The sequence below is a fragment of the Myotis yumanensis genome, unplaced genomic scaffold, assembly GCF_028538775.1.
Source record: "Myotis yumanensis isolate MYYU_CA2020_CCGP unplaced genomic scaffold, mMyoYum1.0.hap1 SCAF_3, whole genome shotgun sequence".
In the NCBI taxonomy this organism is placed as follows: domain Eukaryota; kingdom Metazoa; phylum Chordata; class Mammalia; order Chiroptera; family Vespertilionidae; genus Myotis; species Myotis yumanensis.
Genome location: NW_027223754.1, coordinates 159,791,755 through 159,805,765, shown reverse-complemented (window position 1 = coordinate 159,805,765; position 14,011 = coordinate 159,791,755). Strand labels below are relative to the sequence as shown.

General features: G+C 38.0%; 1 protein-coding gene across 1 annotated transcript; it reads left to right on the top strand.

Annotated features, from left to right (window-relative positions):
- Positions 1-13,054: 13,054 nt before the first annotated feature.
- Positions 13,055-14,011, top strand: LOC139005455 (olfactory receptor 6C2-like). The gene has a single exon (XM_070407684.1). The coding sequence runs from the start codon at positions 13,055-13,057 to the stop codon at positions 14,009-14,011; it is 957 nt and encodes a 318-aa protein (XP_070263785.1).

Below are 14,011 nucleotides of genomic sequence, written 5' to 3'. Positions count from 1 at the left end.
CTAAATAACGCACAAAAAAGACATAACTAGAGCATATAGCTCAAAAATACAAGAAAAATACACCTTTAGGTCCCACAGGACAATCACTGCAGAAGATCACCCCACAACACTGGGAGTCATAGCAAATATTTCTAATACATAGAAACAAACACAAACAAACAACTAAAATGGGGAGACAAAGAAATGACTCCCAAATTAAAGAAAAGGAGGAATCACCAAAGACCTAGGAGAGATGGAGGGAATGCAACTTATCACACACAGATTTCAGAGTAATGGTTATAAAGATGCTCCAATTAACTTCCAACTTATTTAGAACCTCCAGGAACATAGTGAGAATTAAAGGAACTTAGTGAAAGCTGAATGAAAGAAGATATAGATATGAATAAGAACCAGTCAGAAATTTAGAAAACTATATCTGACATCAAGAATACGCTGGAAGGAATTAAAAGCAGGCTTGAGGAAGTGGAGGATCAAAGAAGTCAATAGGAAATAAGGTAAGAAAAAACAATCAGAGCAGTAACAAGAAAAATACTAAAAAAGCATGAGGACAGTTTAAGGGAACTTTGGAACATCATGAAATGAAACAACATTCATGGATGGAACTGGAGAGCATTATGCTAAGTGAAGTAAGCGAGTCAATGAAAGAAAAATACCACATGATTTCACTCATTTATGGATAATTAAGACCATTATAAACTGAAGAGCAAAAATAGATACAGAGGCAGAGCAACATCGAACAGACTGTCAAACTACAGCGGGAAGACCAGGGAGGGTTGGGGGGGTGGGTAAGAAATCAACTGAAGGACTTGTATGCATGCATATAAGAATAACCAATGGACACAAGACACTGGGGGATATGGGAGGCTAGGGGAAAGTCAAGGGGAGAAAAAAAAGGAGATATATATATAATACTTTTTGTAATACTTTAAGCAATAAAACAATTAAAAAATAATAAATAATTAAACTGGTGCTCAAAAAAAAAAAAAAAGAAGAAAGAGCTAGAGGAAGACATAAACAAATGGAAGAATATACCGTATTCATGGATTGGTAGAATCAACATCATTAAAATGTCCATACTACCTAAAGCAATCTATAGATTCAATGCACTCCCCATTAAAATACCAACGGCATATTTCACAGACCTAGAAAAAACTCTCCAAAAAAATCATATGGAATAAAAAAAAAAAGACCCCGAATAGCCACAGCAATCCTGAGAAAGAAGAACAAAGTTGGAGGGATCATAATACCAGATATCAAGATATATTACAAAGCCACTGTTCTCAAAATTGCCTGGTGCTGGTACAAGAATAGATATATAGACCAATGGAACAAAAGAGAGAACCCAGAAATTGACCCAAGCCAGTATGCTCAATTAATATTTGAAAATGGAGGCAAGAGCATACAATGGAGTCAAAACAGTCTCTTCAATAAATGATATGGGAAAAATGGTCAAATACATGCAAAAAAATGAAACTAGACCACCAACTTACACCATACACAAAAATAAACACAAAATGGAAAAGGGACTTAAACATAAGACAGGAAACGATAAAAATCTTAGAAGAATCCATAGGCAGCAAAATAGCAGACATATGTAGTAGCAATATATTTAGCAATACAGCTCCTAGGGCAATAGAAACTAAGGAGAAAAATAAACAAATGGGACTACATCAAATTAAAAAGCTTCTGCACAGTAAAAGAAACCATCAACAAAACATTCCACTGCGTGGGAGAACATAGTTGCCAATGTTTTGTTTTGTTTTTTTAATTGTTTTATTGCTTAAAGTATTACAAAGAGTATTACATATGCCTCCTTTTGTTCCCGCCCTTGACAATCCCCTGGCCTCCCCTACCCTCCAGTGTCTGATGTCCATTGGTTATGCTTATATGCATGCATACAAGTCCTTCGGTTGATCTCTTACTCCCCTCCCTCCTGCCCCGCAACCCTCCCTGGCCTTCCCACTGCAGTTTGACAATCAGTTTGAGGCAGCTCTGCCTCTGTATCTATTATTGTTCAAAAGTTTGTAATGGTCTTTATTATCCATGAATGAGTGAGATCATGTGGTATTTTTCCTTCATTGACTGGCTTATTTCACTTAGCATAATGCTCTCCAGTTCCATCCATGCTGTTGCAAATGGTAAGAATTCCTTCTTTTTTACAGCAGCATAGTATTCCATCCTGTAGATGTACCACAGTTTTCTAATCCATTCATCAGCTGATGGGAACTTAGGCTGTTTCCAGATCTTAGCTATGGTGAATTGTGCTACTATGAACATATGGGTGCACATATCCTTTCTGATCCGTGTTTCTGGTTTCTTGGGATATATTCCTAGAAGTGGGATCACGGGGTCAAATGGGAGTTCCATTTTTAGTTTTTTGAGGAAACTCCATACTGTCTTCCAGAGTGGTTGCACCAGTCTGCATTCCCACCAGCAGTGCACAAGTGTTCCTTTTTCTCTGCATCCTCTCCAGCACTTGTCGTTTGTTGATTTGTTGATGATAGCCAGTCTCACAGGTGTGAGATGGTACCTCATTGTTGTTTTGATTTGCATCTCTCGGATGATTAGTGACTTTGAGCATGTTTTCATATGTTTCTTGGCTTTCTGGATGTCCTCTTTTGAAAGGTGTCTATTTAGGTCCTTTGCCCATTTTTTGATTGGATTGTTTATCTTCTTTTTGTTAAGTTGTATGAGTTCCCTATAAATTTTGGAGATTAGGCCCTTATCAGATATGACGTTGGCAAATATGTTTTCCCACGCAGTGGGTTTTCTTGTTGTTTTGTTGATGGTTTCTTTTGCTGTGCAGAAGCTTTTTATTTTGATGTAGTTCCATTTGTTCATTTTCTCTTTAGTTTCAAGTGCCCTAGGAGCTGTATCAGTGAAGAAATTGCTTCCGCATATGTCTGAGATTTTGTTGCTTGGGTGAAGGCAAGATGCTTGTGCAGCTGCTGCTCCTCGAACTAGTGCATGGTGCATCTGTGCGCAGCTGCTGCTCCTAGAATGGGGGCGGGCTGCGCAGGGCTGCCACTCCTCAGATGTATGTAGACTGCTCGGCTGCTGCTCCTTAGACAGTTCGGACTGCTCGCGCGGTTGCTGCTCTTCAGAGGGGGAAGCGGGCCGCTCACACAGCTGCTGCTCCTTGGACAGGGGCAGGCCACATAAGGCTGCTTCTCTTAGACTCGAGGCAGGCTGCTCACGGGGCTGATGCCCCCTGGACAAGAGCACGCTGCTCACGTGTCTGCTGCTCATGTGGTTGAAAAAGTAATGTCCATAGTTGCCAATGTTATCTCTGATAAGGGTTTAGACTCCAAAATTTATGGGGAACACATACAACTTAACAAAAGGAAGATAAACAATCCAATCAAAAAATAGGCAAAGGAACTAAATAGACACTTTTCAAAAGTGGACAAACAGAAGGCCAAGAGACATGAAACCAAGCTCAAAGTCACTAATCATCCGAGAGATGCAAGTCAAAATGACAATGAGGTACCATCTCACACCGGTCAGAGTGGCTATCATCAACAAATGACAAGTTCAATATTATGCAGCTGTAAAAAGAAAAAAAGGATCGGATCTCTTACACTTTGAAACAGGATGAAGGGACCTGGAGAGTATTATGCTAAGTGAAATAGGCCAGTAGGAGAAAGACAATTGTCACATGATCTCACTCATGTGTGGAATCTAATGAATACAATAAACAGATGAACCATATAGATCCAGAGACATAGAAACATGGAACAGAGTGATGAATCTCAGAGAGAAGGTAGGGGATGGTGGGGGGAGGGGAGGGGTGATAAACCAAAGAACTTATATGCATATATGCATAACCCATGGACACAGACAATAGTGTGATGAAGGCCTGGAGGGTGGGCAGGGCTGGAGTAGAGGGGGTCAATGAGGTAAAAAGGGGGGACATCTATAATTCTTTCAATAATAAAGATAAATTTTTTTAAAAAGAAGACTGTTGTTCAGTATCTGATAGATATTTAACTGGCTAATTAATATCCAATAGTGCCCTAAAATTATGATCTTTAGGATATGTTTTTTACTGAACACAAATCTACAGTTAATGTATCACTTCACAGTGGCTGGAGTTTAGGCAAAAGTACATAGCCACGTCAAATCCCTGTGCATTTTCCTGCATAGTTAATTATTGGATGGCCCTGTTAAATCATGACATGGTAAAGACAGACAGTCACTTTCTGATTTATTTCTAAATTTGGAGGACATTTATCAATAATTTATTTTTATAACCTCCTGGCCACTCTCCTACTACCCTTCCCCTGGGGTTGAAAACAGACTTACCCGACAGATGGATTGTGACCTACAATATTCCCTCTCCTGTTTCATATTATTTTTTCTACAGATAGATGTCAGACTGTTCAAATTCATGAATCAAAAAGATCTGCCCCAAGTGGTGGGGTAGAGTTGGGTTTCTAGAACTGTCTATCTGAGAGATATGGCTAACTTTGGAGGTTCTTATCAGGATGTTCAAAGCCACGTTTTAAATATTTCTATCTATAATAAAATTGGCATTTTAATCTCCTTCTACTTGCCTACATTTTGCTCTCTTGTTGACTCAAAACTCAAGCAAGGAATTAGTGTGGGATCCCTTCAGACCCCACAATGCCAATAGTGACACAGAGAGAACCAAACATGGTGTGTACATAATGCGGTATTACACATTGGAGGCAAAATGTGGCAATACACTTCAAAGTTCTCATATGTAAGAGGGTTTTACATCAGAAATTCCTCTTCTGATCATTTAAACAGAAAAAAATCAATGTTTATAAAAAATGAGATTTTAACATATAAATTTTAATAATGAAATATGGGACGCTTTCTTCAATAATGACTTACAAGTAAAGAGAGTACAATACAGAAAAATTATGATACAAATACATATTTTTACCCTGGGAAAGTATTTACAGTTGTTGGATTAGAAATTGTGTCTATACTACTTTCAAGAATTTTTGTTTTCATAGAAAATGCAGACAAAGCAAATTTGTTCTCTTTTATTAACACTTTGTTTTCTGTGGGTTGAAGAGTAGCCAGAAATCTTTTCATCATACAATTATTGTTCTGCACTTGGAATGTGTCTCTTAAAATTGTTGCATTTTATTGTCTCCAAGGACACACTATTCCCACTGCTCCCTCTAGGTATTTTGCCAAAATTCAGTGTATATTAAAATCATTAGTCATGTTTGAACTTGGTCACGAAGGGCCCTTTCCTTATCCACACAGAGGGCCCCTGTACATCCATAAGAGTCTGAGGTTATAAAAGTCATCTTAATCTTCCTTCACTGTGGAAAATCTTTTCCCAGAGAAATCAGAAATCATCTCTTTCAAAATATTCTTTAAAAATTACCTTATATTTCTTAGACATTTAAAATACATGAATTTTATTTCGGCATTCCAATATAAGAAATTGTTCCCTAGGTTTAAAGTGAAATAGAATCTTTAGTGAGAGTTTTTTGGCACTTTCCACTAGCAAACAATTATCAATGAATGTGTATGCCTTTATAAAAGGAACATATGGGCACCTTAACTGACCCCACTTACACTTTCAGTTTCACCTTCAGGACTACCAGGATTACACAGTCAACTGCAGCCAGGATTACCTTCCATAAGAGTAAGTATGTTCTTTGGCAATTTCAGTTTCTTTTGTCATTCCAACTTCTAGTTCCTTAGTATTGGAAAATATGTCTAATCTGTTTAAAAATCAGAGATGGCAATATAGTGTTTCCAAAAAATGAAATAGTTATTTCTAGTGTCAGATAAAGAAATCTGAAGGGGTTATACTCATTTAAAATATTTATTACATACATCAATAGAGAGGGGTCAGTACCTGCTCACTCTTATCCTTAATGTTTGTAGCACTACCTGTCATTTCATAGATTCTCAATAAATACCTACTGAATGAATGCATGAGTATTCATAGCAACATTATATACAATACATATTATCAGAAATGTTGTTATTAGAGATCAATGATTTCATTATATTTGCAAATATTCCTCTAAATATAATAAATAAAAAATTCACTGAATGAAATTGGTCTACCAGAACATTCACTTAAATTTTGATATCACAGAATGTAAGTATTGGTGATTGGAAAGGGGGGAGAGTTTAGGAATATGGAACAATGCTCTGAGTTAAAATGCCACAGTGAAGTATTGAGAGCTTAAGAATTTTCTCAGTTTGGTTCAAAAGGTCAATTCCTATATGACCCTACCTAAAAAGGTACCTGATTAGCAGCTAATTATTTCTCCCCCTCAGCCTAAATTAGTGCTCCTTTTCTGCAGAGATGCCTGTAAAGCATAGGTGATTCTCTGTCTCTAGCACTCTAATGCTGTTATTTATTACTGCCTTGATTGAAACAACTTGCCTCAATTCACCAGACCTTAGGAAAACACACCTGAACCTTTCTTGTGGGATAGAGGTTGCTAGAAATAAGTGAAGCCATGAAAATACCAAACTAATTAAATTTCTCATGGAAAATTCTATTCTTCTTGAAATGCAGAGAAAACCAAACACATTGACTTTTACAACTATTTACAAATGGAATTAGCTGCCCAAGTGCTTAAGTGTTAATGTGGGTTGAGAAAGAAATGTGAAGTACCTATTGCCTCATGTTTAAAATTGCAGTCTCTAAACTCTGCCCTTAGCATTTCTTCACAGGACAATGAACAGGTTATAAGAGGCACCAAAATTCACAAGCTTTATAAAGAATGCAGGAACTGTCCTAGTCATTGTTGCTCATTGGTTAGAGTGAAGGGTCTGGGGTTTGATTCCTGGTGAAGGGGTGGTATCTGGGTGGCAGGTTCATCATAGGCCTGAGACAGGGCACAGGCCAGAGGCAACCAATGCATGTGTCTCTCTCACTCACTTCCTACCCCTCCCTCACTTCCACTCTCTCTACAAATCAATGGAAAAATATTCTATGGTGAGGATTAACAAACAAAACAAAGGATGCAGAAAAATCAATAGTGTAGTGGTCACTGATTAGTGCCCTCACACATTAGCATAAGTATTACAGCAGGTGATGGGATGGGAGGGAGGAGGAGGAAGTGAAAGGAGACAAAGCTTTAACTTACTCTCTGCCAGGCACTTTGGTGAACTATAGCAATCAACAATCACAGTGATTCCATGAACTAATTATGGAGGAAACTGAACCCGAAGAGGAAATGGGAAATGAGAACTCCACAGTCCTATTCCAGAGATTAAAATACCTTTAAAACACATGTTAAAGGAAATATGGCAAATATGATAGTCATTTTTCCTTTATTTCCACAAACGTTTAAGGAACTCTTACTATGCCCCTGGAGATAAGCCTGCTGCTTGGGACAAAACAATGTCAAAATAAAATTTGTTTATGCAGTTTAACAACTTAATCATCAGAGAATAATAAATAATAATCATAGGCTACAATGGGAATAGTAAGATGAAAAGATACATCTATCTTAAAAAGTTACAGATAGATTCCTGGTGGAATTAATGTCTAAACCAAAACTTAATTTAGGGATAGAGCAGTTAGAGATTACAAGTGTAGAGATCTTTAAAAACAAAAGGACCTGCACCTGAGAATCTACACAGGTAATTTTAAGCATCGTCATTAATAGAAATTGCTAGTAGATAAGACTAGGGAAGCAAATTGAATCAGAAGTAATGTCACCAGCAGCCCAGCCCGACTCTATAGATGATGCTCTTAATCACTATGATATACTGTCTCTTGCTGGTAGCAAATTCAAGTACCTAGTAGGAAAAAACAAGAAATGAGGGAAATTTTGTGGACTGATAGCAGAAATATTAGAAAGCTCTCCATATGCTAACTAAGAAGCTTAAGTTAAAACGAGGGCAAAAGAAAGTGATTGAAAGAATTAAAATTAATGTTTCAATTATAAAACTCCATTTCACTCTAAAAAAGTAAATATTTTTCAATAACATAATACCAGTCTTCCCTTCCTACCAAACTCCACCACCTCACTCTATTGCAGTGGTTCTCAACCTTGGGCGCACATTAGAATCACCTGGGAATCTTCTTAAAATCCTAATTTCTGGGCCTCATCCCGGAAATCAGGATTTTAAGAAGATTCCCAGGTGATTCTAATGGGCAGCCAAGGTTGAGAACCACTGCTCTAGTGGATCATCTTCATGTATTTGTGCTGCCTCCTTCAACCCAGGTTCAGCTTGGTTCTGAAAAAATTACATCATTTCAATGTGATAAGAAGTAAAGTCAATACCCATCCTCTGTTCTGGTCCTCAAACACCTATTCATGTGCATCACAGCCTTTGATCTTTGTTTCCCTTGCCCATATTACTCTTAAGAACTAGTAGTTCTCTGTATAAGTTATAAGACACCAATAGTATTACTGTGGCAAATTGCAGTGCAAGATTATTTGTCAAGTATCTAAGGTTTGTCTTTAGTTTCATGTCACACTAAACAGGAGAACACCCTTTTGTAACTCTATACCAATCTTTAGAATGGGAAGATGATGTGACTTTCTAACGTTTTTTTACCTGTGTTCAAGGAGCAACTTAATTATTGTTCCCCTTAGATCTCTACAAGGAGAAGAAATTGCAGAAATCTATGTCATTTTTCTATCTTTCTGCTCTTCTGGCTCCATGTTAGTGAAAGACAGTAAAGGTCCCCTGTGAATGCACATCCATTTGCAACTAGGGTTCAAGGTCTAGAGAAGGGGCTGATGCACAAATGAATACACTAGACAAGAAATATAAATTTAGAAGGCATGAGAGAACCAGGTGAGACCTTTATCTTGCAGAGAGGGTCTCTGAAACCCTGGACCCATGAGCTTTTATTTACTTGAATACATATTTGCACTTTAGGAATGCAAACAGGGTAATTAATGATAAAGTTTGGTAAACAATAAAAGTATTATCAGGTTAGGGGATTGCTTTTAGCCAATCTGCCAACAGCAGGCATTATATTATGCTGAATTTCAGCCCTGCTAAATATCAATGTCCATTAGCCTTCCAGGGGACTTCATGCATAATTATGCTAACTACTGTTGGTCTTTGCCTCCAGCAGTCACCAAACATGGGGAACTTATTCAGAACCACTAAATCATCTAACCTAATCCTCAACTTTCTTATCCCCTGATAAAGAAATTTTATAAATTCTCTAAGGATGAGAAATTTTGTTCTTACTCATTACTCTGAATAAAACATTTATTGCCTGGAATATTTCATTAACTTAAATGCTTGATGTATTTGGAACTCAAACCCATTAATACATTCCTTTTTCTCCTCTCTCCAACTCCTACTTAAAGCCAAAATTAATTAACTTCCATTTAACTGAGAGGTAGATCAAGAGTTTCAGAGAAACTCATAGTATGGGGTAAATGTCAGTTCCAAAATATTGTCCACAACACATACGGGAGAGTTAATCACATCTGGGCTATAGAAAAATGATTCTGATTGCATTAATTTTAAAATACTGAATGGGAAAAGCAAAGATATATGTTAATCATATGTTAACATGTTTCTGCAATAGTTTAGCTATGAGATAAAGACACCAAGAGTAAAAGTAGTGTTGTGAATGAGAGAATAAAAGGAACAAATTAAAACGATAACAGAAATGGCAAGACATGCCGACAACTGAAAATGGGAGTAAAAAAAAGAGCAATAAATAATTTTTTTAAATGAGACTTATTGTTGACAGGGAAGGAAACACAGTCATGAGTGCCACATTAAAAATCTTGAAATATGCACATCTAGAGGACTCTCAATAGGAAATCATAACAAAATAAGAATCCCAGTACTGAATAGTAATGAATGGTCGCCTAATTCCAGATGCAGTTGTACATATTTTATCTATATTATCTAAATTTTACATTATAACCCTAAGATGTACATATTATTTTATCTGAAGTTTACACACATACACACACAAATAAAAGACACTAGATAGAGAAATTAACCAAATTGCTCAAGGACTCTCAGATAGAAAAAAAGGAAAAGTGTAAGATCAAACCATCTAAATCTGATCTAGATGTCTAATAACAAGTTGAAGTCAGAATACTGTAACATTTTCCTGCAGATGTAAATGTAGGGATCATCAGCCTACTTGAAATCACCCTATTTATTAGAACTTCCTAGAGAGAGGGCAGTGTAAAAGAGATACTGCCTAGAAAAAAATATTTCAGGTGCACCAACAAATTAGAAAAGCAAAAGGAGATATGAAGGAGAATGGAAAAAAAAATAGACAAAATGATAGGAAGAAATTCAGGATAATGTGAGATGGTAGAAAGTAAGCTGTAAAGACTTTCATAACTTCATGGTTTACTATATGCAGAAGAGAACTTGAGTTAAATCAAGTCTGAAGTTTTTTTAATGATTGAAACAATTGGGAGGCTAGTCATGTTGTTGGCTAGAGTAGTTTAAATGATGCAAATACCTCATGAATTTATGACTAAGTGGTTAATAAGACACAGAAGACAATTATCAAGGAGGTAAAATTTAAGTGAGAATGTTGTAGTATATTTGAGAAATTGCTAAACCTTGTTATACCTGATATTGCTAAATGATATTTATAATGGGTGGTAGTGTGTATTTCAAGCTGAAATAGGCTGACCCAAAACATTAAAAAATCAAGATATGCTCTTCAGCTCTATGAATATATTTCAAATGTTCCCTTATTTGTCTGTCACAAATTTTGAAGTAAATATATACAACAAGGAGTGAAAATATGTCATTGTCAAATGTGTTTAGAAAGAAATAATGGAAAAACATAAATAAGAAAAAATTCAGTATCAAAGCTCTGGTCTTAACTATAATGCTTTGTTAGGAAAAAGGGCTCTCAAAATCTAGAGAAAAATGAAACCATAAATGTACCACAGTTTTTTAATCCACTCATCTACTGATGGGCACTTAGGCTGTTTCCAAATCTTAACTATTGTAAGTCGTGTTGCTATGAACATAAAGGTGCACATATTCTTTCTTATTGGTGCTTCTGATTTCTTTGATATATTCCTAGAAGTGGGATGACTGGGTCAAATGGGAGTTCCATATTTAATTTTTTGAGGAAACAAAGCAGATAGTTAAAGAGCATTAGGGTTTTCACTGTCAAAGGAATTTAGAAGGAAATTAAGTAACCAGAGTAGATAATTCCAGATTTCTGCTTGTAAGCTAGGGAAATTTTTCTTTGTAGCAGTAGGATATCCTAAAAAGCCTAAAAATGGATAACATAGATATTCTAAGAGTAGAAGTAAAATATAGCCAAGGGTAATCTATATTTATAAAGAGCTAGGGGCCATCGCATCTAAAACAACCAAAAGGATGACCGAACAGGCTGAGTGGGGCATCAAGGCTGGCAGGGGGGTTAGTGAGGGACAACCAAATGACTGAGCAGCAGGCTGTGTGGGGTGACCAGGCCGGCAGGGGGCAGTTGGGATAAACTAGGCTTTTAGGGGGGCCAGTGAGGGGCGACCAGGCCACCGGGGAATGGGGGGCAATTAGGGGACACCATGCAGGCCGAGGGGGCCATTAGGGCATGACCAGGCTGGCAGTGGGGCTATAAGGGGTTACCAGGCTGGTGGTGGGACAGTTAGGAGCAACCAGGCTGACAGAGGGGGGCTGTTGGGGGCAACCAGGTTCGCAGGGCAGACAGTTGGGGGCGACCAGGCCTGCGGGGGGGGGGGTGGTTAGGGGTGAATCAGGTCAGCAGGCAGAGGCGGTTAGGGCAGTGGTCAGCAAACCATGGTTCACGAGCCACATGCGGCCTTTGGCCCCTTGAGTGTGGCTCTTCCACAAAATACCATGTGCGGGCGTGCACGTACAGTGCAATTGAAACTTCGTGGCCCATGCGCAGAAGTCGGTTTTCGGCCTGGGCAAGTCTATTTTGAAGAAGTGGTGTTAGAAGAAGTGAGGGGTGTTGGTTGGTTGGTTGGGCGATGGGAGACACGGCGCAGGCGGGCTGTGGGATACGCAGCGCCTGGGAGGTACATTGTTTTGAGGTACATTCGCTGAGGTCAATCCCTTCCAACTCTCCCATCCACACTCGTCTATCTGAAACAAGTATATAAGACCAGGAGTACCCTAATTAAGTTAATAACAATGAACCTACCTATATAGTTGAAGTTTAAAAATTTTGGCTCTCAAAAGAAATTTCAATTGTTGTACTGTTGATATTTGGCTCTGTTGACTAATGAGTTTGCCGACCACTGGGTTAGGGTGATCAGACTGGCAGAGGGGCCAGTTAGGGGCAATCAGGCAGGCAGGCAGGTGAGCAGTTAGGAGCCAGAGGTTCTGGATTGTGAGAGGGATATCCACCTAGGGGTCCCAGATTGGAGAGGGTGCATGCTGGGCTGAGGGCACTCCACCCATCCCATGCACGAATTTCATGCACTAGGCCTCTAGTATTAATGATATAAAATACATATATTGGAAATAAATTTCCTGTAAGGAAAAACCTCAAAAAGGTTGGATTGTGACACATTTTAATGAATCTTTAAGAGCATGCATCCAATAAAAATATTTTAAACACACCTCAGAGAAACTCCAATGGATAAGTTGAAATAGAATAAACTATGTGATAAACATTCATTGTCATTTTAATTGCTAATACACATGTAAATTTTAATGTAAGGATTTTCTTAGCAAAGGCCAGTGTTAGTTTTTTTCAGAGACTTTTCTGCTAGAAGCATTTCTGGAGTTAGAAAATAGGTGAAAATCAGAATAGTAGATCCAAAGCAACTTCTAGGAAGTAGGGGGAAATAAGAATAGTAGACCGAAAAGCAATTTTAAGACTTGCTTTCATTGCTGTTTATAATATATTATGTCAAACCTACTTCAATTACAGTTAAATTATAATTAGAAGCAGCAGGGTGAAGATGTGATTTAAATATGAACAGTCAGTTTATGTGACACAAAGAGGTAATCAAACATTGGCATGTATGATATGCTTACTTCCCACTGAGCTAGGAATCACTCTCTGATTTACTTCTCTTCACATTAGAAGATGACCTGGACTCTGGAGTTCCTCATATAAAGTGTTATTATTTGAAGGAAAATGGGCAAAAGGCAATAATCAAGGATGAAAAACAAAACTACAATAACAACCTTCATCTTGCTGGGACTGACCGATGACACTCCTCTGAAAATATTGCTGTTTATCTTTCTATTTCTTTCCTACATGTTGAGTATATCTGGAAACCTAACCATCATCACCCTCACTCTGATTGATTCCCACCTAAAAACACCGATGTATCTGTTCCTTCAAAACTTCTCCTTCTTAGAAATTTCTTTCACAACTACCTGTGTTCCCAGATTCCTATACAGCATATTATCTGGGGACAAGTCCATTACCTATAATGCTTGTGCCAGTCAACTCTTGTTTACAGACCTCTTTGCAGTAACGGAATTTTTTCTTCTGGCTGCCATGTCCTATGATCGCTACGTGGCCATCTGCAAACCCCTGCACTACACCACCATCATGAACAGCAAAGTCTGCAAGAACATCATTTTCTCCTGTTGGGTAGCAGCACTGATCATCATTCTCCCACCAATCAGTCTGGGTTTGGGCCTGGAATTCTGCGATTCGAACGTCATTGATCATTTCTTTTGTGATGCATCTCCTATCCTGAAGATCTCTTGCTCAGACACCTGGTTGATAGAACAGATGGTTATCATGTGTGCTGTGTTGACATTCATCATGACCCTCATATGTGTGGTTCTTTCCTACATTTATATCATCAAGACTATCCTAAGGTTTCCCTCTGCCCAGCAAAGGAAAAAGGCCTTTTCCACGTGTTCTTCCCACATGATTGTGGTTTCCATTACTTATGGAAGCTGCATCTTCATTTATGTCAAACCTTCAGCCAAGGACGAGGTAGCTATAAATAAAGGGATTTCACTCCTTATTACTTCCATTTCTCCCATGTTGAACCCCTTTATTTACACACTGAGAAACAAGCAAGTGAAACAAGCTTTCCATGACTCAGTTAAAAAGATTGCATTCCTCTTAAAGATGCTGAGAAAAAGGAATCAGTGA